Source organism: Capra hircus, chromosome 9 (assembly GCF_001704415.2).
Source record: "Capra hircus breed San Clemente chromosome 9, ASM170441v1, whole genome shotgun sequence".
Classification (NCBI taxonomy): Eukaryota; Metazoa; Chordata; class Mammalia; order Artiodactyla; family Bovidae; genus Capra; species Capra hircus.
The window spans coordinates 63,005,528-63,032,790 of NC_030816.1; the positions used below are offsets into that span (position 1 = coordinate 63,005,528).

Genomic DNA, 27,263 nt, shown 5'->3' on the forward strand with positions numbered 1-27,263 from the left:
AAGCTTCAGGCTGCCACTATGGGGACCATGATTCCTATCACCTGTCTTCCCATTTATGAGTTGGCTTAGAGACTATGGCCTTCAGCTACCTTGAGGCATCAATAGCAGAGCCTGCTCAGTGTGGGGAAGGGGTGCCCTGGGGGCTGTAGCAGGCGATATCCCCCCATGTCTCCTTGGCACACGTCTGGCCCCGCAGCTACAGGACAGCTGCCTCACCCTCTGACGGCTTCCCAGCCCAAGTGTCTGTCTCTCTAACCCTTGGCCTGTTGCCGTGAGAATCTGCTCAGCCTGCACACAGGGCAGCTTAGACATGCTGGGATTTAAACCCCAGAGCAAAGATCAACAGTAAAGGACGGCAGCCATTGGATAAAGAGCCCAGCCTCCCGGTCCTGCAGTAGAGCTGTTCCAAGGCACGTTCCTCACAGCTCCTCAGCAGTCTTGAGCCCCAAGTCAGTGCTCTGACTATAAACATACACTTGACTGTCGTTTATCCTAAGCTCTTCTACCCTACTTATTCCTTCATTTGTGCTTTCTGGCATCACTTCCCAAATAAACTACCCACCCCCGAGTTCTCGTCTCAGGAACCCAAATTAGGGCAGTGTACCATGAACAAAAGAAAGGTTTTCTGCTGCAAAACTCCTGATGACTTATAGTTCACTTTAGCATCTTAGTACTTTGAAATTTGTATTGTAATTAAGGAAAAAGCAAACAATATAATAATAATAATAAAAGATTCTGTATACTCTATTTACCACTGTATTTCCCCAGTGTATCTATGTGTAGCTGAAAGAATGGACTTTGGAATCAAACCGACCTGGTTTGAATGATGGTTCCATTATTTACTTTGGAGTCCGTCACTTCTCGTAAGCCTTAGGATCTCAAACTCTACTGTGGTAACAGTATATCTACCTAAAGGGATTGTTGTTAAGGTCGAATAAAAGCCTGGCTCGTGGTAAGAAGCTGATAAAACATAGATATTATAATTACCTGCCTGGAAAATCTTTTTCAGTAAGATTTATTAGCATTTGGAACATGACTGTATTTTTAGAGCGTTCTGTAGGCATTTCTGTAGTGAAAATCTGACCTCTCCTCTTGTGCTGAATATACTAAATCATAATTCTAAATTATGACTTTTCTTCTATAAGTTTTAAAGGAATTTGTAGAACTCAAATAAAGCATTCCTATCAATGAATTCCTACAAAGGAGAAGCCTATGCTTAACATGTCAGCTTTGTCGACAATGTGAGCCTTATGAAGCTTCTCTAACGATTCTCATTTGGTCCATGTTACCAAACTTTTGCTCAGTGAAAATGGTGTCTCAGCAGAAAGATCTGTAGTTTTCAAAAATTTTTATTTTATATTGGAGTGTAGCTGATTTACAATGTTGCATTAGTTTTAGGTGTACAGCACACTGGTTCAGTTATACATATATATATACTTTTTCAGATTCTTTTTCCATGTAGGTTATTACAGAGTATTAAGTAGAGTTCCCTGTGTTATATGTGGATTATTTTATATATAGCAGTGTGGAGAAGGAAATGGCAACCCACTCCAGTATTCTTGCCTGGAGAATCCCACAGACAGAGGAGCTTGGCAGGCTACAGTCCATGGAATCGCAAGAGTCGGACACGACTTAGCCACTAAACCACCACCACCAGTGTGTGTATGTTAATCCCGAACTCCTAATTGGAAAGTTCTGTGTTGTAACATGTGGAAATTTCTACACTTTGCCTGCCAGTCCTAACACATGCTGTGATTACTCACCTACCCTCAGATTGAGGAAAAGATTGGGCTGCTCTGTTACCAAAACATAGGGCCCCAAAGAGCACTTTCCCCACAGGCAACCTGCAAAAACAAAAGCTACACAGAGTAGGCCGCCTGTGCGTAACATCCTTCCATTTTCCACTCATTTCCAAAAGCAGCCATGAGATTACACAGCTATAAATTCTGAAGACTCTTCTAGCTTCTTAGAACAAAAAACTGTGATGTAAAAAAAAAAAAGAACAACCAGGCATGTTTTATACATAAATCCCTAAATACTAAACAAGCTGAATTGAGAAAACTCTGGTGAAGGGCTGGGGGCAGGCTGTCTGCTTCCTGATGGCTTTCCTGTAATGAGTCAGCTTTGCCATGGGCTGAGGACAGCGCCCATCTATGGCTCCTCCAGGGATGCTCAGAGAGCCCCACCAGGGCAATTAGGCTAAGAATTAGCCAGTTAGAGCTGGGAGCTTATTGTTAACTGGCTCAGTCAGGAGGTGGAGAAGCAGCATTCTGAGCTGAGTAACTTCAATGCAGCCTTTCTTATTTTAACTTATTTTTTTAATATGACATAGTTTCCTTTGAGATTCATATATCTGTGGCACATGTGAACAGAAAAAGACAAACATCACTTAAGTCAGTTTCAACTTAACTGGCGATATTTCTGAATGTTGAATTTATTATTTAGTGTATTCCAGGCAAGAATACTGGAGTGAGTTGCCATTCTCTTCTCCATGGGAGCTTCCCGACCAAGGAATCAAACTGGGGTCTCCTGCATTGCAGGCATATCCTTTTCTGTCTGAGCCTCCAGGGAAGCCCTTATTGTGTTTACCTCTGGCTTCCCTGATAGCTCAGTTAGTAAAGAATCTATCTGCAATGCAGGAGACCCCAGTTTGATTCCTGGGTTGGGAAGATCCACTGGAGAAGGGATAGGCTACCCACATCAGTATTCTTGGGCTTCCCTTGTGGCTCAGCTGGTAAAGAATCTGCCTGCAATGCAGGAGACCAGGGTTCAGTCCCTGGGTTGGGAAGATCCCCTGGAGAAGGGAAAGGCTACCCACTCCAGTATTCTGGCCTGGAGAATTCCATGGACTATACAGTCGCAAAGAGTCAGACATGACTGACCAACTTTAACTTTCACGGGCCCTAAATCCCTATGGTGTTGAAGAAGGCTCTTGAGAGTCCCTTGGACTGCAAGGAGATCCAACCAGTCCATCCTAAAGGAAATCAGTCCTGAGTATTCTGAGTACTGGAAGGATTGATGCTGAAGCTGAAACTACAATATGTTGGTCACCTGATGCGAAGAACTGACTCATCTGAAAAGACCCTGATGCTGGGAAAGATTGAAGGCGGGAGGAGAAGGGGACAATAGAGGACAAGACGGTTGGATGGCATCACCGACTCAATGGACACGAGTTTGAGTAAACTCTGGGAGTTGGCGACGGACTGGCGTGCTGCAGTCCATGGAGTCGCAGAGTCGGACACGACTGAGCAACTGAACTGAACTGACTGCAATCCCTGATGTCTTTCAGAAGAACATGTGGAGAGGGATGTGTGCAGAGGGGAGGGGGAAGGCTTGGTTGACTTCTCAATTCTGATACTAATGTTCATCTGTACGTCTCCTCTTTGGAGTGAGGACTGTTCTGCTGTGGTGTTGGGATGTCTGATTGCATAGCCAGGGCCTCCTGGTGGCACTGTGCAGCTGCGTCCTGCCCAGGGGCCCCTGGCTCAGGGTGCTTCTGGTGGAAAGCTGCATCTATTCTTTCCCTGAGCCCTAAGAGCCCTACTGGGACGATCCCTCCAGAAAGAGGACCAGGAGGCTAATTTACACAAGTAGTTTGTGTTTGTTTGGGGTTAGCCAGGAATTCATTTTTATCATGTTGATGTCTCTAGTCTTGAGATCTAATTTCTGACCCCCTAGATATCTTCAGAAGAGGAGATTATTCCAATAGTAAATTTTGTCAACATGAAATTAATCGTGGCAAATGCCAGCTTCTTATACTTCAGTTTATCAACCTTCTACATCTGCACTGAAACCAGTTTTGGCTGTTGTTGAAAAGGGATGAGGTATTGAGATGCTGGGTTTCCCTAGTGACTCAGATGGTAAATAATCTGCCTGCAATGTGGGAGACCTGGGTTTGATCCCTCAGTCAGGAAGATCCCCTGGAGAGGGGCATGGCAACACACTCCGGTATTCTTACATGGAGCATTCCAAGGACCGAGGAGGCTGGTGGGCTAGAGTCCAGGCAGTCGCAGAGTTGGACATGACTGAGTGACTAACACACACACATTCCTGCCAGACCAGGAACTGAGGGAGGTGTAATTTGAAAATCTGAATTTTCACGGAAGCATTTCACGTTTAAAATATCCACTGAACAGAAAGCATAGAACAGGGAAACAGGATTCACACATGAAATTTGCTTTCAAAGCCTCACTTGGCAATTTACTTTTAATGATTACATTCAGAGTTTCCATGTAAGTTCCCTCTTAACTTATTCATAAATAGTTGATACTAGCAAGTTAGTTCCCTTGAATATTTGTGTTGGAAAAACTGGCTGAGCAAACCATTATACAACCATCTCTTATGTTTCTCTGATGACTCATTATCACTAAGACAATCTTAAGCCATTTAAATCAACAGGATTCCATTTCTTCACCAGAGAACTATCTTTAAATACACACACACACACACACACACACACACTTCTGAGTTCTCCTTTATTTCTGCAGTTGGAGAGAGCAGGTTGTAAAATTAACAATGAAACACAGAATAGAACAAGTGGAACATCGTTAATGGCGTAGAAGCTAAACCTCTTTTAATCTCCCTTTTTGGCTTTTTCTCTTCCCACACTTGAAGTGTGTCATTTCTGCCACACCCCGCAGACACACCCAGATACTTGAGAAATCCAAGCACAATGCCCTGGAAGGGTGACCAGACAAGTCAAGCTCACTGAAGAATGGTCTCCAAAAGCAGAGGGCTCTCTGATCATCCACCAGTGAGTGCCGAGCTTGGTCTGTCTTCAGGAATTTTAAAACCTGAAACCACTCTACCAAGAGAGTGGTTTTAAAACTGCTGCAAAGATAACTGTTACAGAAAGAGCAAGGAAAAGGGGAGGAATTTCAAAAGCAAGAGCTGGCACCGAATCTCTTTAATCCCAGCTTCCCAAGCAGACTTCTCCTGCCCCTGACAGAGCCATTGCTGCAGTTCCAATTATACCCTTACTGCATAATCGTAGGAATATTCTTACTCAAAGTCATCCCCTTTTCAAATGAATTTAGATGTCAAGATTATTTTTCTGATGAAGAATATTCCACAGTATAACAAAAACTATTGATGTACTCTGTTCTATGTGAATATCATTTGTTCGCTGTGTTTTCTGTAATACATATTTCAAAGTATCCTGTACACAATGAAGACGCACAACATTCCATGCAGTGTATGGATGGTTCTATTGTCTTTTTAAAAACTGTGCCTTGGGACAGTAATCTGTAATCTCTAAAGCAGTACATTTTAGAAAATCTAAAAACTAGTGCTTCAGAAAGAAGATTAAAAGGGTTTTTCTTTACGATGCCCTCTCCATCAAGACTAATGTCAGCCACATCCCTGGAATGATTTGGAAAATGTGCTCATACCTGTAAAGTCCATGAAGTCATGACTTATGAAGCAAGGGTCCAAGCACAGAGAAGTGCAATCCAACCATGAAAACAACACAGTGTGAACTCCGCTTCTCAAACATGGTACCGTGAGATACACAGACCCACGGAGATGCTTTTAATTCCTTTCTTCTCTTTGCCATGAATTTCCCTCATCTGCCTCGCTCACGCCCAATTCTCTATGAAGGACCAGCCCTCACTGGGACCTTTACACCCTCCATACTTCTCCATTATAAAATGTCTCCCAAAACACATAGAAAAGCAGAACCCTCCTGGAGTATGGAGAATGAAAGAGGCTGAGAGACCCAGACCAACACAGTGGGAGGAGGGGGAAGCCTGAAATCCTCATAATAGTATCAACTCCTACTGGAAAAGTGAAAGTCACTCAGTCATGTCCGACTGTGACCCCATGGACTATACAGTCCATGGAATTCTCCAGGCCAGAATACTGGAGTGGGTAGCCTTTCCCTTCTCCAGGGGATCTTCCCAACCCAGGGATCAAACCCAGGTCTCCTGCATTGCAGGGAGATTCTTTACCAGCTGAGCCACAAGAGAAGCCCAAATATCTACTGTACTGTGTTCTAATGCACCAAATAATACCACATGGTATGTGTTGCATCTATTATTGTTGTTGTTCTTTACTAGGTGTCTGACCTTGCGAACATTATTTCACATTCCTGTGCTTCCATTTCTTCTCTGAACAATTAAGACCATTAAGTTCATATCAGAGGGTCAAGGCCAGGTTTATATGGGTTAGTACATGGGCAGCACTTAGAGGATGCTGATTAGGAAGTGTAACCATATCCTCAGGTTCTTCCACTCGGTAAGTTTCAGGTGGCAGCCTGGTGGGGGGATGAGGGGGCAGGCCAACTGGCAAATTCCTCACGGGGCTGACTTCTAATTAATCCCCCTGATTTATACCCTCCTCCTCTCCTGGTCCTACTTTCCCTGCCAACACCAAGCTTGGCACTTCTTTGGCGCTTATAAGCAGCACAGCTGTTACTTCCCTGACAGCCAGCCTGAGTTGGTTCTGACTGGCAGCTCCACTGATATGTTGACAACGTCACTCATTTTCCATCTTCCAGAAATTTGACAGACTCTCTGGTCAGCTATATATCCCTCTTTAATTATGGATTTATTCCCTCTGGCACCTGTTTACGTTTTTTTTCTATCCTGGTCAGAAATGATTATTTAATAGAGAGTTCATTCTACCATCTTGAATCAGAAGCTCCCTAAAACACAAATAAATATTTGCTCCTAGGCTTCAGGGTTACTTATGCTCATAATAAGAATCTAGAGGCATTTATTTAGTAGATCTTCCAATGAAAGGAATATTCTTTAATTTTCAATTGAAGAAAAAAAATCCATCACAATATTAAGAAGATGTTAATCATTTGTCTCTAGTTACGAAAATCAACTTGAAAAAACACACCAAAAAATAGCATCACTTAATCCTTTTTCCTTTTCCCAAGAATATGTGAGTAAGTCAACTCCAGTATTCTTGCCTGGAGAATCCCGGGGACCGGGAAGCCTGGTGGGCTTCCGTCTGTGGGGTCGCACGGAGTCGGCCACGACCGAAGCTACTTAGCAGCAACAAATGAGGAGCTACACAACACACGCACTGAATCAGAGAATTTTGAAAGAAAAGGGATCATAGCAATAATCTTACAGACGAGGTTGAGGCGTGAGGGGTGGTTAACTACTCGAGCTATGAATTCCAGCATAGCTAACAAAAGCCAACTGTGGGATGAAAGTAAAATACGCCCTTTTCAGGTATTCTTAGGAAAACAAGTCAATTCGGCATCTGTGTTTATTATATTAACAGAACTGTCAGCAGGAGCTTGTAGCAAAAAATCAACCTAAGTTATTCTGACTCTATTTTTTCCATTCTTTTCATTCCCTTAAGAAAAGAAAACCTATCAAATTTTAATGTCAGTCCTGCAGTGTATGATTTTGAAGCTTAAAGTAATTACACTCCATAGTTACCTTGTGTGACAACTGAAAAGTCCTTGACACATTACCCTTTTGTTACAGTCAATGGTAAAAGGCACTTGGCATATCTGATTACTTCTAGTGTGAGCGTGAGATGATTGTTTGGGAACCCAGAACTGCTTGTTTAATGGGTGGGGACTCAGTATAATAATTACAGAGCCAGAAACCAGTTCAGCTTGATCATGGGAAATCTCATTCACTGCATTTTTAGTCTTGAGATGGCTTCTCAAATTCTCTATTCCTCTCTGGAATTCCCTAGAATTCTCCTGCTCTGTTTATGACATAAAGGTTTCTATCCTAATGAACGTGAACTAAGAAGGAATGGAGGGTCTCTACGCTGGAACAAGGCTGAAAGAAGTGGCACATTTTAAGTAAAGTAATGATGTTTCTTCTGTCACAGACACTTCCATTGAAATATCTGTTAATACAGACCATGGGTTCCAGGAAGCTGTAATTTTTCCTAAATGTGCATCACGAGGATCTAGTGTGTGAGAGAAAGAAGGAAGCTGGGTGGGAACAAAATCCAAAGACAAGAGTGCTTGCCTTAGAGAGGACTTGTATCTGAGTCATTTTCATGTCTAATGAGAGATCCAGTTTCTGAATCTCTAGATATTCCATTATCTTCATGAATGGATCAAATTGTTAATTTGATCATTTCAAACCTTGTTATAGATTTTTTTTTAACTCTTGGTGTAAAGAATCACCCAGACCAAATTCTTGTAGTCTTGTGGTCAAATTTATGAAATGATCACCTTAAACTTTGAAAACCATAGAAGAAAAATTCACTGCCAGTGGCTGACAGAAGCACTAAGAAAAAATATCCTCCTTCTCCCACCCTGCTACTTGGAAACCCTTCTTCACATTTATCTATAATGGAGTAGAATTCACCTATGAGCCACCATGGGGGAAAAAAAAAGACAACCAGAAAATGGAAGATGGACAAGAGGAAAAGAAGTAAAAAGACTGCTGTGGTCCCATGACCTGAATAGAAGAAGATTCCATCTCAATCAGGAAGCAGCGCCACAGAGGACAGGAGAACCACCAGCGAAACCACACGAACTCTCCGTGGTGTCTGGACCTACCAGGAAGCCCTTGGTCCATTCCCTCTCATGGCAGCGCTGGATAAATACTGTTTGATGTCCTAGGTATTGGTCATTGAGGAAGCAGTTTACAGAGTGAACTACTAGAATCCATTAAAGTTCATCAAAGATTGTTTTTTGTTTTTTTTTATGTTCATCTTAAAACTTGAAAATGATAAAAGCAACTTTTCACTTTATCCAATGTTCTTTCTACCCCACTCAAAACATCTTTTACAAATTCCCTTCCCCCAGATTTGGGGGAATGAGGGGAGAAGCAAAACCAAAAAAACTGCAAACTAGAAACAGGATAAGATCACCTGGTTTATTGAGAAAAGTTCATAATAAAACTGCAACTGCTATTTTTGCAACTTACAAAATAATTTGATATATAAAATGAGTTGGTTTTCAATATGTAAGTACAAATAGTAAAAAAAAAAAATAGTATTCCATGTGATATATCATATTTGCAAGTCAGAGCAATCCCACATTCCTGAATTCTCCTGTTAAATGTTTTACATCAGATATTTTTAATCTGTTTACCAAGGGAAACCAGGTTTTTAACCATATTTAAGTTTTTGCTTACAGTTGCAATTTATCAGAAGCTGTGTCTACATGATTAGAGCCCAATCAAGCCGAAGATGAAAAATTCAAGCCATGTCTTCTCTTTAGGCTGTTTAATGTTACTTTTGTGATGGGAATGGCCCTCCTAATGCTTTACTGAACAACCTAATACTACTTAAAGGTCATAATGAATTAGACCAGTCCATTTTTTAATCCAGTCTACTCTAGTCTAGAGCATATAGACACCAAAGAGCACAGAATTACTAGTAGCTTTCTACCACACCCTACCCTATGAACCACTTTAAAAGAGAAAATTTCATCTTAAGATTTCACTGCTAAGGAGGCCTTACTACTGCAACAGGTTTTGGCCATGAAAGAATACTTTCCTAGATGTCATATTAAGCTAATGGAAAGCTTAGCCCCAAATCAATTATTTAGGATATTCATTAGAAATTCTCACAAATGACATGCATTTAGGAACCAATTTTGCTTCTGTGAATAGCCAAAGGCTTGAAAAACTATTTTTTTGCATTTCTTTTAGAATATTGAGTCACTGACCATTTTTACCACTATCTTCTTCTTCTCGTTAGTCCTTAATAGAACCAACCCATTCCATCTGGGAAAAACAGAAACCTAACCAGATTTACTCAAATCTTTGAAGCCTTCTCATTTTTACCTTATAAATTATGTGGTTACTTTCATACTCATATTCTTTTACAAATGCAGTATCAATGGTATTGCTAGATATAAGGAAACATTGGCATATTAGTATTGAGTTGGCCAAAAGTGAGTTCAGGTTTTCCCATTAATCTTATGGACAAGCCTGAATGAACTTTTTAGCCAACTTAATAATCAGGTAATTAATTAAAAGAAGTAAGTCTTACTTAACACTACAAAACATATATAAAAGATGAATATGAAACTATAACACCATTTAAGAAACACTTTCCCCAGATTATTTTAGCATTTTGACCATAGTTTAAAGATATGAACATTGTCCCCAAAACAGGTTCAAAGTATTCCGGGGAAAACAGTTTCTTTCTCTGGAATATATCTCAGCAGCAGTGATGTTCTTCTGCTCATTCCCCACCTTAGGCAGATGTGTAGAAGTACCTGGGCTTGGCATTGCCCAGCAGGTCATCTTCATAGTTGGGGAGGCAACAGAAGAAGAAGGCGCAGCCGATCAGGATAATAGTGGCTGCCCACCCGAAGCCATAGGCCCAGTTATAGATGTACGTGACAGCAGGGTTGAGGTGAAGGTTGAAGGTCTGAGTGTACTTCACAGGGTAAATTACCAGGGAGATGATCTGGAACACAGCTAAAAGGAAGGAAAAAAAATTCCCAAGTATGAATGCATGCATGAACGAATGCATGGTAACAACACATTAATTCCTCTTCCTCAACATCTTTGCCTTAAAATTAGTGTTAAACCCACCTAAATAATCCTGATAACAGGGGCTGGGAGAATCTAGTTAATCATGAACCAAAAAAGATGGTTGAATATTTTGTGTCAGAGATACCTGGCACTGAGCAGAATACTGAATATACGAAATACAGGCAGAATATTAGCAAATCGTTCCATAGTACCTGTGTAAGCATTATATATACTAAAGTAAAAAATGTGGTGTGCAACAGAAAGCAAGAGGGTAGAGAAGAGCCTTTTTTTTTCCTCTTTGCATTTCCTATGCCAAATATTTAATATTTCAGTGGTACAAAAATAATACATATGTACACATGTGTGTGCACATACACAAGAGTTAGAACTCAATACTGACATTTGATAACATACCACTGGAATATTCATTAAAAAATGAATGACTAAATGAAACAGTGAAACAATGATATGATGATCAATGGGAGAATCAGTAGAAAAGCCTGCAGAGGAAGGGAAATTTGAAGAATAAACAGAAATGAAGAGATGGAGGGCAGGAAGAAGACTGTTCCAGGCTAGGAGAATAGAAGCAAAAAAAGAGAATAATCACAGTGCTTTGAAAAAGTAAAAGGGAAGATACAGGCAGGGAACCATGTCAGAAAGATTTCTAAACTCTTAAGAGTCACATTGTTACAGTTATTATTAATCATTCATTAACATTTTAAATTGCTTAATAATAAAAGTAGCTTTATTAGATTTACTTTGTAGTCTTTTTCAATGAACATGCATCATTCTATAAAGCGTTAATGACTATACACATGCTATGCTATGCCATAAGCTATGCCAAAAGACCCTGATGCTGGGAAAGACTGAAGGCAGGAGGAGAAGGGGATGACAGACGATGAGACGGTTGGATGGCATCATTGACTCAATAGACATGAGTCTGAGCAAACTCCGGGAGATAGTGAAGGACAGGGAAGCTTAGCATGCTGCAGTTCATGGGGTCGCAAAGAGTCAGACATGACTGAGCAACTGAACACAATGCTATGCCATGCACTTTTTAACTTAATATTTCATGTGTGCATTGCCATGACTTAAGGTACGAGCAAATTTCAGCTCTGTGACACTCAGACACTGCTCTTCACAGAGAGACCAATTAGTTGGCTGTGCTTCCTAGAGTATGTCCGGGAGTGGATAGTTCTCACCACCACTTTCCTTTCACCTTAGTATTTTTCTACTAGCTCCACAGATATATTCTTAACTAGTTTTCTGTTTCTTCTTTTTTTTTTTAAAGAAAAGCTAGTTTTTCCATCTCTTTTTTTTTAATCACTAGAAAGGCTATAGATGTTTCCATATCTTGACTTCTGATATGTTGCTTCTGTTTCCCAACTTAAAATATTCTCCTTTGGCAACTCATGAAGGGCAATCTTGGTGCGGATCATCATTTCTCTGCTTCTTGTCTACTTAAAATAGCAAACTTTCACTGGTTAAGCCTGTCATTTAGTGCAAATCGTTGTGTCCTACACAAAAGGAACACTTCTCTGCATTTTTCATGTAAAATATAGTTATTTACCCATTTTGGTTCATCACGTGGTTTAGATCAATTTCTACAAAATCTAAATTGCAGAGGACCCTTCCACGATCCACCACATCCTAGGACTGCAAAACTTCTTCACCAAGTGCAATGGTTCAGGGACATTTCAGTCCCCTAAGCATGCAGCTCATGGCAGGTCAGTCTGGGACCACTGTGGAGACTGCCCTTCCACTGGCGACACAGCCCTGGCCCCTTGGGGAGCAGCGTCAGGGACTCGAGGTCATCTGTGAGAGACAGCCACAGGTAAAGTGACAACCTTCTTCACTTGGGTGGGGAGCCTGGAACTGGAACGCAATCTCCGGCAGAAGAGGAAAGGGATCAAGATCTTAAAGCACATCCTCTGTTACTTCTGCCTTTGGGGACACATTTTCTGAGAGCAGATCGGGAACTGTGTTGTCAGGGATCTTCACTGTGGCTTGGACGTTACTATATTGATATTCACTGCAGATAGGAATGAAGAACTGCTGGTGCACAGTCTTACCAGCCAGGGCTAGGAGGCCTCCGATCACTCTCAGGAAGACAAGCATTTGGGGTCCACAGAGGGCAAAGAAGGAGAGGATGAAGCAGATCACCAGGATGATGAAACCGCAGAGCAGCATGGCGGCGGCTGCCCTTCCCCAAGCTACAAGGAAAAACAGGCATTAGGACAGGCATGCCAAATTTAAAAATTACTTAACAAAGCATCAAGTTTTTTTTTTCTTTTTAATAATTATATTTGGGTGGAAGAACAGTTTTTCTTTCCATAATACTTAAACATCTCCATATTTTAAGGGAAGAATAGGTAATTCGTAGGTAGGACATTAATATAGTGATATACAGTAATGCCTTACCCCTCCGTTTGGGGGCAAATGTTTATACCTCCAAAATGAAAGACATCATTAAACTGTATCTCATTTAATAAGTGGATAAATTGGCCATATAAACAGGTATATTTAAAAGATTAACTCAAGTTCTAATCTAGTACAACCCAATAAACAACATTTTTGGTATTGAACAATCCAAATTATAATCTCTTCAGGAACTGTTTCAATTACCTTTAAAAGGATCATTGTTTTGTATTAAGATTTGGTTCTGTGAAAAAATAATTTTTGAAAACAGAGTACCTATGCCTAGGCAGAGATGTGAAATAAAACAACTTAATTGTAAAGTAGGTGTGATTTTTTTATAACAAGTTTAGGTGCAAACAACCTTTCTAAATTTTTGCATAAATTTTTTCTGAAGTATTTAGAATTTGTTGCACAATAATTCTCAGTTACTGACATGCGCCCTGAAAATAATTGGGATGAGGTGGAAATTGAGTTCTGGTTTCAAAGATCGATGTGGGCAGCTCCAGCCCTGGCCCATTCTGCTCTACGCCTATGGGAAGAGAAAAGCCATGACTTCCCAGCTAAGGATTCCAGCCAATCACTCTTCCTGTTCAACCTGCACCAATTTGTAAAATCTCTTTCCCACACAACTTTCTCCCCAGAGGTAGTAACTGACATGTATGAAGTAATCACTCTGTGCCAGGCATGGAGCTAAGAACCTGACATGGTTTAACTCTCTGAATTCTCACGATAACTCGTCAAGGTTCACATTCTGTTATCATTTCTATTTTAGAAGTGAGATTACACTGAGGCTTGGAGAGTCCAGATAACCTGCCTATAGTCACAGAGCTGGCAGCCAAGTCTGACTTCTAGCCTGTCTGAAGCCAAAATATGACTCCTTTTTTCTTTGGGGATACGATTTACATGCTGGAAAATTCATCCATTTAAAGTAGACAATTCTGTGGTTTTTACTATATTTACAGGGTTGTGCAGCCATCACCACTTACAATTCCAAAAACTTTCATCACTCCAAAAAGAAACCCCATGACCGTTAGCAGTCACCTCCCCCTCCCTTCTTCCTTCAGCTTCCAACAACCACTAATCTACTTCCTGTCTCTATAAATCGTATACCCTGTACAGTGCTTAAAAACAGAATTATAGTTTAATACTTTGTGGCCTTCGTCCTATGCTTTCACTTAGCATGTTTTCAAGGTTCATCCATATTGTGGCAGCATGGATCAGGACTTCATTCCTTTTTATGACCAATAATTATTCTATTGTATGGAGAGCCCACATTATGTTTGTCCACTCACTCAATCATTAATGAATGAACATGCACCCTTAACCTGTTTTTCTTTATGGAATTTGGAACGGAGAGTTGCATGCACCTCAGTGCTGGTCCTACTCCAATTTTAACACAGCTTGGCTGGCAAACATACCCTCACTTAATTTTGGTCACTAGACTGGTCAAATGGTAGACAAACCTACCAACTAGCAGAAAGAACAAAGGCTTGAGAACCTTGATTATACCCCGCCTCTACTACCTATTAGGGCTTCCCACATGGTGCTAGTGGTAAAGAACCTGCCTGTCAATGCAGGAGACATAAGAGACACAGATTTGATCTCTGGGTCAGGAAGATCCCCTGCAGGAGGGTACGGCAACCCACTCCAGTATTTTTGCCTGGAAATCCTCATGGACAGAAGAAGCTGGTGGACTACAGGCCACGGGGTCACAAAAAGTCAGACACAACTGAATGACTAACTTTCACTCTCTTTCAAGTAGAAGACACATGCTCATTTTTTTTTTTTTTTACATGCTCAAATATTATGTTTTCACACAAATGACCCTTTAGTAGCACTGTCAGGATGACAATCCCAATGGCACTGTCAGGGGCATGACAGTCCATGAGCGGGTCCAGTTTTGTTTATAATTTTTACTACTTTCCTCCAAGTCCTGCTCTAAGGTAAAAAGAAATGTTTTATTTCAAAAGCAACATAGATAAAGCCAGAATGTGAAATTGAGTAATTCATTCTCTTTTTTCACTTTTGCCTTGTCGTTTGAGTAAGGTGACTTTCCAGAGAAGAGAATCCATCTTTGGAAAGAACTAAGACCATCTCTAAGTCTACACCATAGACCACTGACACAAAACCATCAGTGGTACTTATAGAAAATATGGATTCTTGTGTGTCCCTCCAGATACACTGAATCACAGTTGAAAAGATAGTGCCCAGGAATCTGCATTTTACTAGTATTTCTTACTAGTATTTCTTTACTAGTATACTAAAGTTTGAGAGCTAAGATAGATGATTAATCTTCTTATAAGAACAGCTGTTGCATTGCCAGAAAGGAGCATGCAACTTTCAGTATGTGACCCACTGCCAATTACAGTCTCATTTCTATAGGTTTTTTTCATGGCTACTGCCAATCATTAAATTCAAATAAGCAGACACTGATTTTTCCTTTTAAGTTGAACTCACAGGTTTATAACTATTCAATGAAAAGGCAATACATCTGTATATGCATACAGAGGAATACAAACATTATGAAGATCAATTGTACAGTAGAATGTGAGTGTTCAATAAAAACAGAAAAAAAAAATCCTACCAGGGAACATATTTAATAATCAAACTTTAACAATTACAGAGTAAGGTTTTTAAACTATAGCTAAATAATGTATGATATTGCCTAAAGAGTAATATCAATCATTTTACCTGTTTGAGGAAAATTAACACAAAGTTAAATTATTGCTATCACTACTTCCTCTGACACTATAGCTATAATTTACATTTAGTTTCAGGTACTTGAAAAAAATTAAAGAAATAGTAAGCCAATTCACCTAAAACCAACAGGTGAATGGAAAGATAAACAGATCATTTTAATAACTCTTTCTATGCTGTGTTAAATCAACTCAATTAGCGTCTTGCTTATTTAAAATGCTGAGTCTGAGAGAAATCAAAATGAACACTTCAGCAACATTTCGTCTGGAGAAAGGCTGCCTTGGAAGTAGAACATGTAAAACTTGCTCCTTGTAGCGTGGAAACACCCACAGTGACTCACTTAACTATAATTTGAGATGTAAATCTCAGCACGGTTTTGAAGGTCCTGACGGATGGATAACAAGGAAGGCAATCTTCTCTCATGTCACTGACTGTTTTGTTGTAAGATGGTGAGATGGAGCCTGTCAGATCTGAGCAGTGTCCTCCCAGCCCAACATGCTGCCTGAGAAGGAGCTCAGCTGCCATGTAGACTTACAACACGGCAATCTTCCAAGACATACACTTTAAAAAGGCTAAGTACCTTTGGTCTCCCTTAATTACCCAGAATGAGCCTAATATTCCCGAGTTTACCAAACCCTTTTGAGAACTTTTTATATATACCTTGATCTAAATTATACCTATTTACCAGCCCCAATTTAAAAAAATCACTTTTTAAAACTTGTCCTAAAGCTACTTCTTTCATGATTCAACAGATGTTCCTCAGTTCTTCAAAGACAATCCATCTTCATCTATTCCAAATATAACTCTGTCCTTCATTAATATTTTATATAGTAAATTTTATTGCCTTTCCTAATCTGTATTTTATTGGCATTTGTTACATCCATACTAAAATTTGAGAACAACTTAGGTGATTGATCTCCTTATGAAGATAGATTGCAGCACTGCCAAAAGGGAGCATGTAAGTTTCATGAGAAATGAGACTACTATCAACTATGGTCTCATTTCTATAGGCTATTTGTTCATGGTTACTGTAAATCATTAAATTCAATTAAATACAATCATTAAATTCAAATTGTGTGTGTGTGTGTGTGTGTGTGTGTGTGTGTGTGTGTGTGTGTGTGTGTGCAGGGGTTGGGGAAGTTGTCGATTACCCTTCTCTGAATTGAGACCACAACAGGTAAACAGAGTTTCTATGCAGGAATTTTGTTTGTTTGTTTTCTTAAAGGAAGACAAATTTGGTGTTTCATATGTATTCATAATTTATTCTGTCATAAGTTTATTTTCTAAATACCACTTGGAGAAATTAATGTTATCAAAGAAACCAGAAAAAGTATAAATCCACTTTTAAATAAGATTCATTAAAGATCCATTTAGGTGAAGAATGGCTTATCAAATTTTGTTATTTCTTGCAAAGATTCAACATTAAATCAACAACATGGAAACCATTCATTAATCACTAATGAAATTCTGAGTTTTTTCTAGGAAATGTTTTTAAATTTTTTGTATGAGGAAGAATGCTGTATCTTTTTCCAGAGATTATATACTAAAATACGACATTACAAGGCAAATACAGCCAGGAAAAGACCAATAAGATCAACTGATAAGAAAAGAGCAATAAAAGTAAAAATAAGTAAATACCTCGAATATCAAGCTAGAAACCATAAATCAGACTTAAATTTGTGGAAAAAAAACACAAAATTTTAAGATAAGGAGAGCACTACTACTATTGTGGGTGATATTTTGGAGACTGTCATGACTTTTTCACCCCAAATTAGTATTTCTTTTAATGGATTTGCTACATTCTTCAAGAGTTTTACATGTGGGCACCAAATATTGAGGTTTCCCCAGTGGCTCGGTAGTAAAAAATCGGCCTGCAATACAGGAGGCGTGGGTTCTATCTCTGGGTCAGGAAGATCCCCTGGAGGAGTGCATGGCAACCCACTCCAGTATTCTTGCGTGGAGAATGCCATGGACTCAGGAGCCTGGCAGGCTAGAGCCCATAGGATGGCAAAGAGCTGGACATGACTGAAGCGACTGACTAGAGCAACAAATGTTGACCGAAACCTACTGTGGCCTAGCCCCTTACTCAGTGCCCTGCAGACTTCAAACTGTCACCCAACCGGAGGACGGCTCCTTTCCAGAACAAAAGATTCATCTATGAATGAGACAGAAAACCCTACCTAGTGAATCTGAGATTTTGTCAGATTTCTTCCTATTGTTTCTATAAAGTTCTTTATGTCATACACAGAACTGGAAGCTGGATAAGACCAAAATTAAAAATAAAATAGATGTTATCTACAAATAAACATAAGCATGGGTGGACGATATATTCAAAAAGACTGTTGCCTGTTCATTGAGGAGACTCGCAGTAATACACACCAGTGCTTCTGAAACTTAAAAGTGCTGATGAATCAATCTCCCAGGGACCGAGTTAAAATACAGATTCCAATTCAGTAGATGGGGCTAAGATACTGAGTGTCCAATAACCTCCCCAATAATGCAGATGCTGATGGTCTACGACACATTAGTAGTAAAAATCTAGAGGATAACTCAGTACAGACCTCCAAATAAATCAGCATAGGAAGAGCGATCCTGCAAGGTTTGGAGGCAGGAAAGGAATGGCTTAAAGGAAGAATGGTGGGGGCAGGGGTTACTGGAGGCGGGTGGCGATTCCCCGGTAGGTGTGAGATTCTTTACATGCTCCACATTCCCACCCCCACTAAACTGAGCCAGATAACTCTTGCCCATTGGTCTTTGCAGAACTCCTTTACCCTCTTCTTTTAAAGTGTGAGGGGGAAACTATTCTATACAGGAAGATGAGAAAATACAGGAAATTGTGTATGAACTCAGAAAAGGTAACTAGCAGCAAATTTGGGATCTACCCTTTAATGTTTGAAAATCTGTCTGTTGTTAGAAGGCTAAAAAGAATAATTTACAGAGAAGCACATCAGCTCTTGTCAGCGTTAAAAGAGGTACTTTTTTTTTCAATTGGAGGATAATTGCTTTACAATGTTGCATTGGTTTTCTGCCATACAACAATGCCAATAAGCCATAATTATATATACATTCCATACCTCTTCAGCCTCCCTCGTCCCTCCCATCCCACCCTTCTAGGTCATCAGAGTACCAGGCTGGGCTCCCTGTGTTATATAGCATTGCCACTGAGAGGTACTTTTAAACAAACAAGCATGGTGGAGAGAATTAAGTTGCTGAGCAAAGGGTGAAAACTCAGATCAGTCAGAAGGGATGCTGACGGGCAGGCTTTGGAGAAAGCTTGAGTAGGCGCACTCTTCGTCCCTCCTAATTCTGATAGTCTAGGAGTTTGTGCCCATTTACAGGGAGGAAAGACAAATTAGGTCACTAAAGAGGAATTGAGGCTCTCTGGTAGTTATTGCTAAGCACAGCAAATGTGGAGTAAACGGCAAGATCACTGATTCCTAGATGTCTAGATTTTATAAATCAACACATATAAAATCATGAAAATCACCTGTGTCCAACTTTTTATTTTACTATAAAAGAATATGAACACATGCCCACGAAAGATTAATCTATCTACTAATGCCTAATTTCATAAACCACAAGAATATAATCTCAAAATTAAATCCTTTAAGTTGAATTTAGCCCAGTGAACACCTGTTAACTTCGTACTTATTTTTCTCATTTTCCATACTTAATGAGGCTCTGCCCTTCTGAGTTCAGATCAAAGACAAAGGTTCTCCCTTGCTGCCACTCAGACTTGCCACTGTCGTTCTTGGAGCATAAATTCATCTTTCTTATCCCAGTAACTGATCCATAAACTTAACTCCATTACTCCACCCTGAATGAGTCAGAGCTTGCTTAGGACTTGAAATCTACATCTCTGAAGTTGAAAATATCCTCCTGATCTACTCTTTCTTAGAACTGGAAAAGAAGGTGCCAGCAATGCAAAAATACCATCTGTGAACACGGATTCAAATTTAATTTTGCATTTTCTTTATACATGAAATTTGAATGACTGTTTCAGCATTTAAATCAAGATTTTTCTTTTCCTGTTTTGAGGACTAGAAACCTTGATTAAAAAAAAAAAAGTATGTGTATTTATTTAGTTGTTGTTGTTTAGCTGCTAAATTGTATGTCTCTTTTGTGAACCCATGGACTGTAGCCTCCCAGGCTGCTCTGTCCATGGGATTTCCCAGGCAAGAATTCTGGAGTGAAAAAAAGAATACTGGAGTGTGTTGCCATTTCCTTCTCCAGGAGATCTTCCCAACTGAACCCTCCTCTCCTGCACTGCAGGCAGATTCTTTATCACTGAGCCCCCTGGGAGGCCCCATTTAGTTGTTACTATTGTGTAAAAGAAAATACTCAGTGTTTAATTTAGTTTATAGATGAGGAAAAATGAAGTGGATACATCATTTTTTTTAATTCTTAAAACTGTTAATGACAGTGAAGAATATAACATTCTGCTTTTTACATAATTCTAAGGAACTATTTACCTTTATGAAAAAAAGCCTATATTATTGAATATTATTGCCGATACCCACCAGTAACAACCTAGGTCTTTAATACCAAAATAAATCAATGTTATAAATATCAGCAAATAAACGTGATAGTGAAGCACTTTGTAAATACAAAGGTATACTTTCTTAAGTGTTACAATGGTAAACCTCAAGATTTATATTTTAGTACACGGCAAGAAATTTTTAAAAAGTGGAGGTACTTACATAATTCTCTATACTGAGATATTTTAATTAGAGCCATCAACCTTACTTTCATCATGTTTGTACATACGTGGGAGTATGTGTAAACTCCTCACTGTATTTTAGATAGTATGACCTCATGTGAATGTATTTTTTTCGGCAAGGACTTACTGAAGCTATCTGAAAAATCTCAAGAGTTCAGACACCTAGATAATTGACCTAAAGGGTAGAAATACACAATTTCTATACCTGTGAGGCAAAACTAGACAACAGTCCCTGGCAGGAAATGGAGTGGAAGTATAATAATCATTCTAACCATCTTTGACATCAGTAGCCTGGGATGGACCCCTTGTGGTGAATTCATAGCTATTTTCCATTTCCCATGGTCACCTATTGACAGTGGATGCTAGGTGCATCGTTTGATTCTAGGGCTTGAGCAAAAGCTGCGTTTAACACATTCTTGGCACTTGGTTATTTGCACAAAGGTCAGGAATAATTAAATTGGAATGTGAAGGCTACCACCACCCACTTGTGAAAATCACAAAGACAGTACTAGATTCCTCAAGACTCATTTGAAAAACTGCACTTTTCCAAAGACAAATTTCTGTATCAAATTGAAACATCAACTATTCACTGGATCTGTACTTTCTTTACAATTTAAAAAAGCTAATGCTTGAGACTCCTGTCTAATTAAAAAATTAGAGTACTGGAGTGGGGTGCCATTGCCTTCTCCAAGAAAATAGAAATAGAACCTGCTTATTCTCTTCTTTATACAAAGCACTCAATCAGCCTGAGGTTAGAAGTGCCACACCCTAAGAAGGTGAGTTCATCCTGCAAGTCAAGAAAAATAAAAACTGCATTGTGCCTGTTTCACAAGACAGCTGTGGTCACAGCCAGAGCCTTGCAGGCCAGATCATGTCCCAGCAATATTGCTGATCTAGGCTCTGCCTGCACCCTTCTCCTGACTGGCGCACTAACCTTCTTAATTCACATGCCCAGCATCGCTGAATATTCATTCGCTGGTCTGTATTAGTCTTCGAAGTGAGACATGAAGACCGAAGTCTGTTTAAAAACACATGGGTTTTAAGCAGGCCTGCTAAATCCCCTATAAGATACTGAACCTGACTGCATTTTAACCAAATATACAGACATGTTATTTCAAAGAAATTAACTCACTTCGAAAACCTAAAAGACTTGTGGGTAATACAAACCATGGCAGGTGGGCTGTTTGTGCTTTAAGAGAGGAAAAACACAGACTTCAAGGAAAGTATGAATTTCATTTAGTCTTTACATTTACCTCCTGACAACGGCCATGCCTCCTTTGTGGGTGGGGGTTGGGGGACGGGGTGGATTCCATGTGGGAACTTCCAAGTAATTCCACAGTGGATAAGACAAAGCACCAAGCCCCTGATACAGGGCCTCAAGATAAACAGAATTTGGTTTGAAGCCCTGGGCCAGTTCAGGGGTAAGGGGCAAGTCAAAGGCCCTACCAGAGAATGGGGGGGGGGGGGGGGAAGCAGGATAGCTTTCTTTCTCGGTTTAAAACTATTAAACTCAGTTGTCAAGGCCCCATTCAGTAGTACCTGGCTTTAAGCCTCTGATTACGCTCCTGCTTAAACTTTTTTTTTCCCAGACCCCACACAGGTCGCTAATTACAATAGACCCCAAGAGTTCTTCCCACCTACCAGTAAGCTGGGGGCGGTACCAGCCCAGGGCAAATTCCGCTCCGGCCGGGTCAGCTAACTAGTAGGCAGGAAATCCCTCCACGTTGGAAAAAGAAAAACCTCTATCTACAGTATTTTAAATTTGTCAGCTCCGTTTCATTTCGCTAGTGTAGATGTGTTTGCTTTTTAGATTTCAAATCGAATTGAAAGAAAGTTTTCTAAACAGCAATGCCGGACTTGAGCCACACTCTCCCTCTAACAAGAATTACCCTGCAGCGTTAAACACTGCAGTATCTACTGAAATTGTCACTGCTAAAACTTTGACAGAAAGGGTTTTTGTTTTGTTTTGTTAAAGGAAGAAGAGCTGCTTTCTCTTAGTTCAGGTTTAATAATATAGCGAATAAAGGCACGCACTTTTAATACTTGTATTTTAAGCATAAGAAGAACCAGAGGAGGAGGCCACGGAATGGGAATAAATTTCAGTAGGTATCCAGGAAAATATACATTTTTCATTGTATTTACTCATCAAACCCTTTTCAAATGGCTGAGATCACCTTTTGCTGTACAAACTACGAATAAATGTAGTTTGAATTAGGCTCACTGTCGTCCAGAGTCGAGCCTGGGTTTTGGCCACCCAAGGGTGCTACTGCTTGATTTTATACGGGTCCGATGTATGGACCCAGGCCCTGAAGTAATTTTTGTTGAATCACCCATTAGCCCCCCGACCCTGTTTCGTCTCCTCTTGACCCTGTTTTAGTCCATTCCCGTAGGGCGACTTCCGCACTCCCTGGGCGCCGGCGCTCGCCCCAGCCGCCGCCCGGCGGACTTCACGGAGGCGGCGGCACTCACCATACGTCATGAGGCTGTCGCAGACTTCTTGTAAACAATGCCACCACAGCGAGGACGTCTGGCTGTCATCGCTAGACTGCAGCCAGCCGCGGCCGGCCAGCGCGATGATGTCAAAGACGATGGCGCTAAGCAGTAGCAGCGGCAGGATCCACCTGCAGCGCTCGCAGGCCAGGCCGCAGCGCAGCATCTCGACGGCGGCGGCAGGGAGGAGAGCAGCGCGCGAGGCTCGGACACCGGCGGAGAGTGGCCCTCGAGCGCGGGCAGCGCGACAAAAGGGAAGCGGCCGCGAGGAGGCGGCTCTTGGAGGACGCAGCTCGGGGCTGGCAGCGGAGGCGCGGCACCCGCCCCACCTAGATTCCGGTGACTCAGAGCGCGCCGCCCGGACCTGCTCAGCCGGCCCGCCTGGGCGCGCGCTGGGGAGGCGGGGCCGGGCTCGGGTTAAGGCGGGTGTGGGTGAGCCTAACCCTGCCCGCGAGCGGCCTGGAGCCTCGGGGAGCCACAGTCTCGTCTCCCCCTCTCACTTGGTCCCCTCACATCCGACGCTTTTCTTCTCAGTGCTTCAAGGTGTACACATTTTAATCTGCGGATCACCAGTTATGTATTCAACCCCTGAAGTCGGATCGTGGTCTGATTTACAGTAATACAGTATTTAAATTTCCAGCTATTTGAGATGAGCGTTCAAACTGGACATGGGTCATTGTTGCACTCTGAACTCGTGTTTGAGCACGTGTACCGAACCGAGCACTCGGTCCCTGACCCTCCCCAAGAGCTTCCCTGGGAATCCTAAGGGCTTCCCTCGTGGCTTGGATGCCAAAGAATCTGCCTGCAATGCTGGAGACCGGGGTTTGATCCCTGGGTGGGGAAGATCCCCTGGAGAAGGAAATGGCAACCCACTCCAGTATTCTAGAGTCGGATACGACTGAGCGACTAACACACACACAGCCGGACTTTCTTTGAGTGCGTGTACCCAACCCAGGACCCTGTCCCTGACCTTCCCCCGCAGAGGTGGGCATTTCCTGTAGAGCTCCACCTTTGTACCTTGTACCTCAGTAGCTTCAGACTCATAACTGTTTACATACCCGCCTTCTCCACTCGCGGGTGCCAACTCTTTGACAGAGAGAGGCCTTGCTTTAATGATCTGTGTATCCCTGGTGCCGGCCCTGTGCCTGGTCTTAAAGGGAGCATGGTAAACATTTTATTTGCAAACACACTGAAATTAACAAATGCTAGTTTCACGTGGTGGAGAAGGAAATGGCAACCCACTCCTATACTCTTACCTGGGAAAGCTCATGGACCGAGAAGCCTGGTAGGCGACAATCCATGGGGTCGCAAAGAGTCTGACAGGACTGAACCACTTCGCTTCACTCACTTCATACTTTTATCACTGGAGAAGGAAGTGGCAACCCACTCCAGTATTCTTGCTTGGAGAATCCCATGGACCTGGGAGCCTGGCGGGCTGTGGTCTATGGGGTCCAGAGTCGGACACGACTGAAGTGACTGAGCAAGAGAGAGTTTCAGTCGTGGAAGCGCTTCAGCTGCTTCTCCAGATAAATTCAGGTCCTCTTGGCTGCCGTCCACTCCTTAGCCCAGATCTCTACTTAGACCCCTTTACATCTATCCTTTTCACTTACTATTTTGAGGTTTCTCCAAACAAAAACTGCATGTCAGCATGCAACCACTACATGCTAAACCACTAAAGTCCCAACTCCAGTGTCCTGACTCTGCTTCCATCACCACCATAGCTCTTCAGGTATGGCTAGTAGGGTGAGGTGGCAGCTGGGAGTGACACTGAGAAGAAATAAGTTCTCAGCATCTGCACAACCCCTCCTCGGGCAAATCATGAAGAATAGCCAATGAGGGTCATATCTCACCTTGTACCCCCAAACGTATATTCCGAATCACTTTTCTTTTTATTGAATATTTACAATATTAGTTTCAGGTGTACAGCATAGGGATTCAATATTTTTATAGTTCTCAATATGCCAGCAAATTTGGAAAACTCAACAGTGGCCACAGAACTAGAAAAGATCAGTTTTCATTCCAATCCCAAAGAAAGGCAATGCCAAAGAATGTTCGAACTATCACACAATTGCACTCGATTCAGCTGCTAACAAGATAATGTTCAAAATCCTCCAAGCTAGGCTTCAATAGTACCTGAATCGAGAACTTCCAGATGTACAAGCTGGATTTAGAAAAGGCAGAGGAACCAGAGATCAAATTGCCAACATCTGTTGGATCATAGAAAAGGCAAGAGAGTGCCATAAAAACATCTACTTCTGTTTCATTGACTATGCTAAAATCTTTGTGTGGATCACAACACACTGTGGAAAATTCTTAAAGAGATGGGAATACCAGACTACTTTACCTGCCTCCTGAGAAACCTATATGCAGGTCAAGAAGCAACAGTTAGAACCTGACACGGAACGATAGACTGGTTCCAAATTGGGAACAGAGTACGTCAAGGCTGTATATGGTCAACCTGCTTATTTAACTTATATGCAAAGTACATCATGCAAAATGCCAGGCTGGATGAATCATGAGCTGAAATCAAGATTGCCAGGAGAAATATTAATAACCTCAGATATGCAGATCTCACCACCCTAATGGCAGAAAGTGAAGAGGAACTAAAGAGCCTCTTGATGAAAGTGAAAAAGCAGAGTGAACATTCAAAAAACGAAGATCATGGCATCCAGTCCCATCACTTCATGACAGATAGATGGGGAAACAATGAAAACTGTGACAGACTTTATTTTATTGGGTTCCAAAATCACTGCAGATGGTGCCTGCAGCCATGAAATTAAAAGACACTTGTTCCTTGGAAGAAAAGCTGTGACCAACATAACATTTTAGAAAGCAGAGACATTACTTTGCCAACAAAGGTCCATCTAGTGAAAGCTATGGTTTTCCCAGTAATCATGTTACGAATGTGAGAGTTGGACCGTAAAGAAGGCTGAGCACCAAAAAATTGATGCTTTTGAATGGTGGTGCTGGAGAAGACTCTTGAGAGTCCCTTGGACAGCAAGGAGATCAAACCAGTCAATCCTATAGGAAATCAGTTGTCCTGAATATTCCCTAGAAGGACTGATGCTAAAGCTGAAGCTCCAATACTTTGGCTACCTGATGCAAAGAGCCGACTCATCGGAAAAGACCCTGATGCTGGGAAAGATTGAGGGCAGGAGGAGAAGGGGATGACAGAGGATAAGATGGTAGGATGGCATCATCGACTCAATGGACATGAGTTTGAGCAAACTCCAGGAGATACTGAAGGACAGGGAAGCCTGGCATGTGGCAGTCCATGGAGTCGCAGAGTCAGACACGACTGAGTGACTGAACAACAATACTGCATTTAAAAATATTATAAAATATTGGCTATATTCCCTGTGCTGTACAATATATCCTTATAGTGTATTTATTTTATACATAGAAGTTTGTGCCTCTTAATGCCCTGTCCCTATTTTGCCCCTCTCCCTTCCCACTGGTAACCACTTATTTGTTCTCTGCATTTCTGAGTGTTTCTGTTTTACTTTATTCATTCATTCATTCTTTTTTTTTTAAGATTCCACATATAAGTTATAATATACAGTATTTGTCTTTCTCTGACTCATTTCACTAAGTATAATACCCTCTAAGTTCATCCATGTTGTTACAAATGGCAAAATTTCATTTTTAAATAATATCCCATTGTATATGTAGAGAGAGACATATGTGTGCATATATATATTAGCATATATATATCACATCTTTATTCTGCTGATGGATAGTGATGTTGCTTTCATATTTTGGTTATTGTAAGTAATACTGCTGTGAACATTAGGGTGCATGTATCTTTTTGAATTAGTGTTTTCCTTTTCTTCAGATATATTCCCGGGAGTGGAATTGCTGGATCATATGATAGTCCTATTTTTAGTTTTTTGAGGAACCTCTATATACTGTTTTCCATAGTGCCTACAGCAATTTACATTTCCACTAACAGTGTACTAGGGTTCTCTTCTGTACATCCTCACAAACATCTGTTGTCTGTAGGTTTGGGGTTTGTTTTTTTTTTTTAAATGAAGACATTCTTTTCTGACCGGTGTGAGGAAATATCTCATTGTGGGTTTGATTTGCATTTCTCACGGGTGAATTCCATACTTTTTCCATTTAAAATTAAAGAAGTGGAAAATATATATCAGCGTTTAAATTTAGCCTCCTGTATTTCAGTTTGGTATCCTCAATAGAAACAAAATACTGTTTTGCGTTAAGCAGTTAGTTCTCTGTGGCAATTTTTGAGGATGAATAAAATAAAATTACTGAGCAAATATCTGAAGCCACCTGAAATAATTTCCCCGCCTTCATTTTACATAAACCAGATTCACATATTTTCATCAAAGGCAAATATTTTCACTTTCAAGGGGGTATTCTGCTGAGAGTTAACTGCATACCCTGTAGACTGTAAAGAAAATGTTGTCCGTTTTCAAAAGTAGTGAAGATATTTGTTTTATTAGCTGTATAATAAATTTATGAGGAGTAATCATTTTCTTACAAATCAAAGTACTGATTAT

The 27,263-nt window shown here is 40.9% G+C and overlaps 1 protein-coding gene across 1 annotated transcript; it reads right to left on the reverse strand.

Annotated features, from left to right (window-relative positions):
* On the reverse strand, positions 8,786-23,132 carry PERP (PERP, TP53 apoptosis effector). The gene is made up of 3 exons (XM_005684810.3): positions 22,723-23,132; positions 12,491-12,631; positions 8,786-10,361 (listed from the first exon to the last, which is right to left on the reverse strand). Exons 1-3 carry the CDS (start codon positions 22,907-22,909, stop codon positions 10,135-10,137), a joined length of 555 nt encoding a protein of 184 aa, XP_005684867.1. The 5' UTR covers positions 22,910-23,132; the 3' UTR covers positions 8,786-10,134.

Excerpts from the sequence above, each read along its gene's own strand:
- PERP (XM_005684810.3), bottom strand. The coding sequence starts at position 22,909 with ATGCTGCGCTGCGGCCTGGCCTGCGAGCGCTGCAGGTGGATCCTGCCG. Across the intron at positions 12,632-22,722 it reads CGACAGCCTCATGACGTATG|CTTGGGGAAGGGCAGCCGCC; the intron begins GTGAGTGCCGCC and ends TTTTCCTTGTAG. Across the intron at positions 10,362-12,490 it reads AGGCCTCCTAGCCCTGGCTG|CTGTGTTCCAGATCATCTCC; the intron begins GTAAGACTGTGC and ends CCTTCCTTTTAG.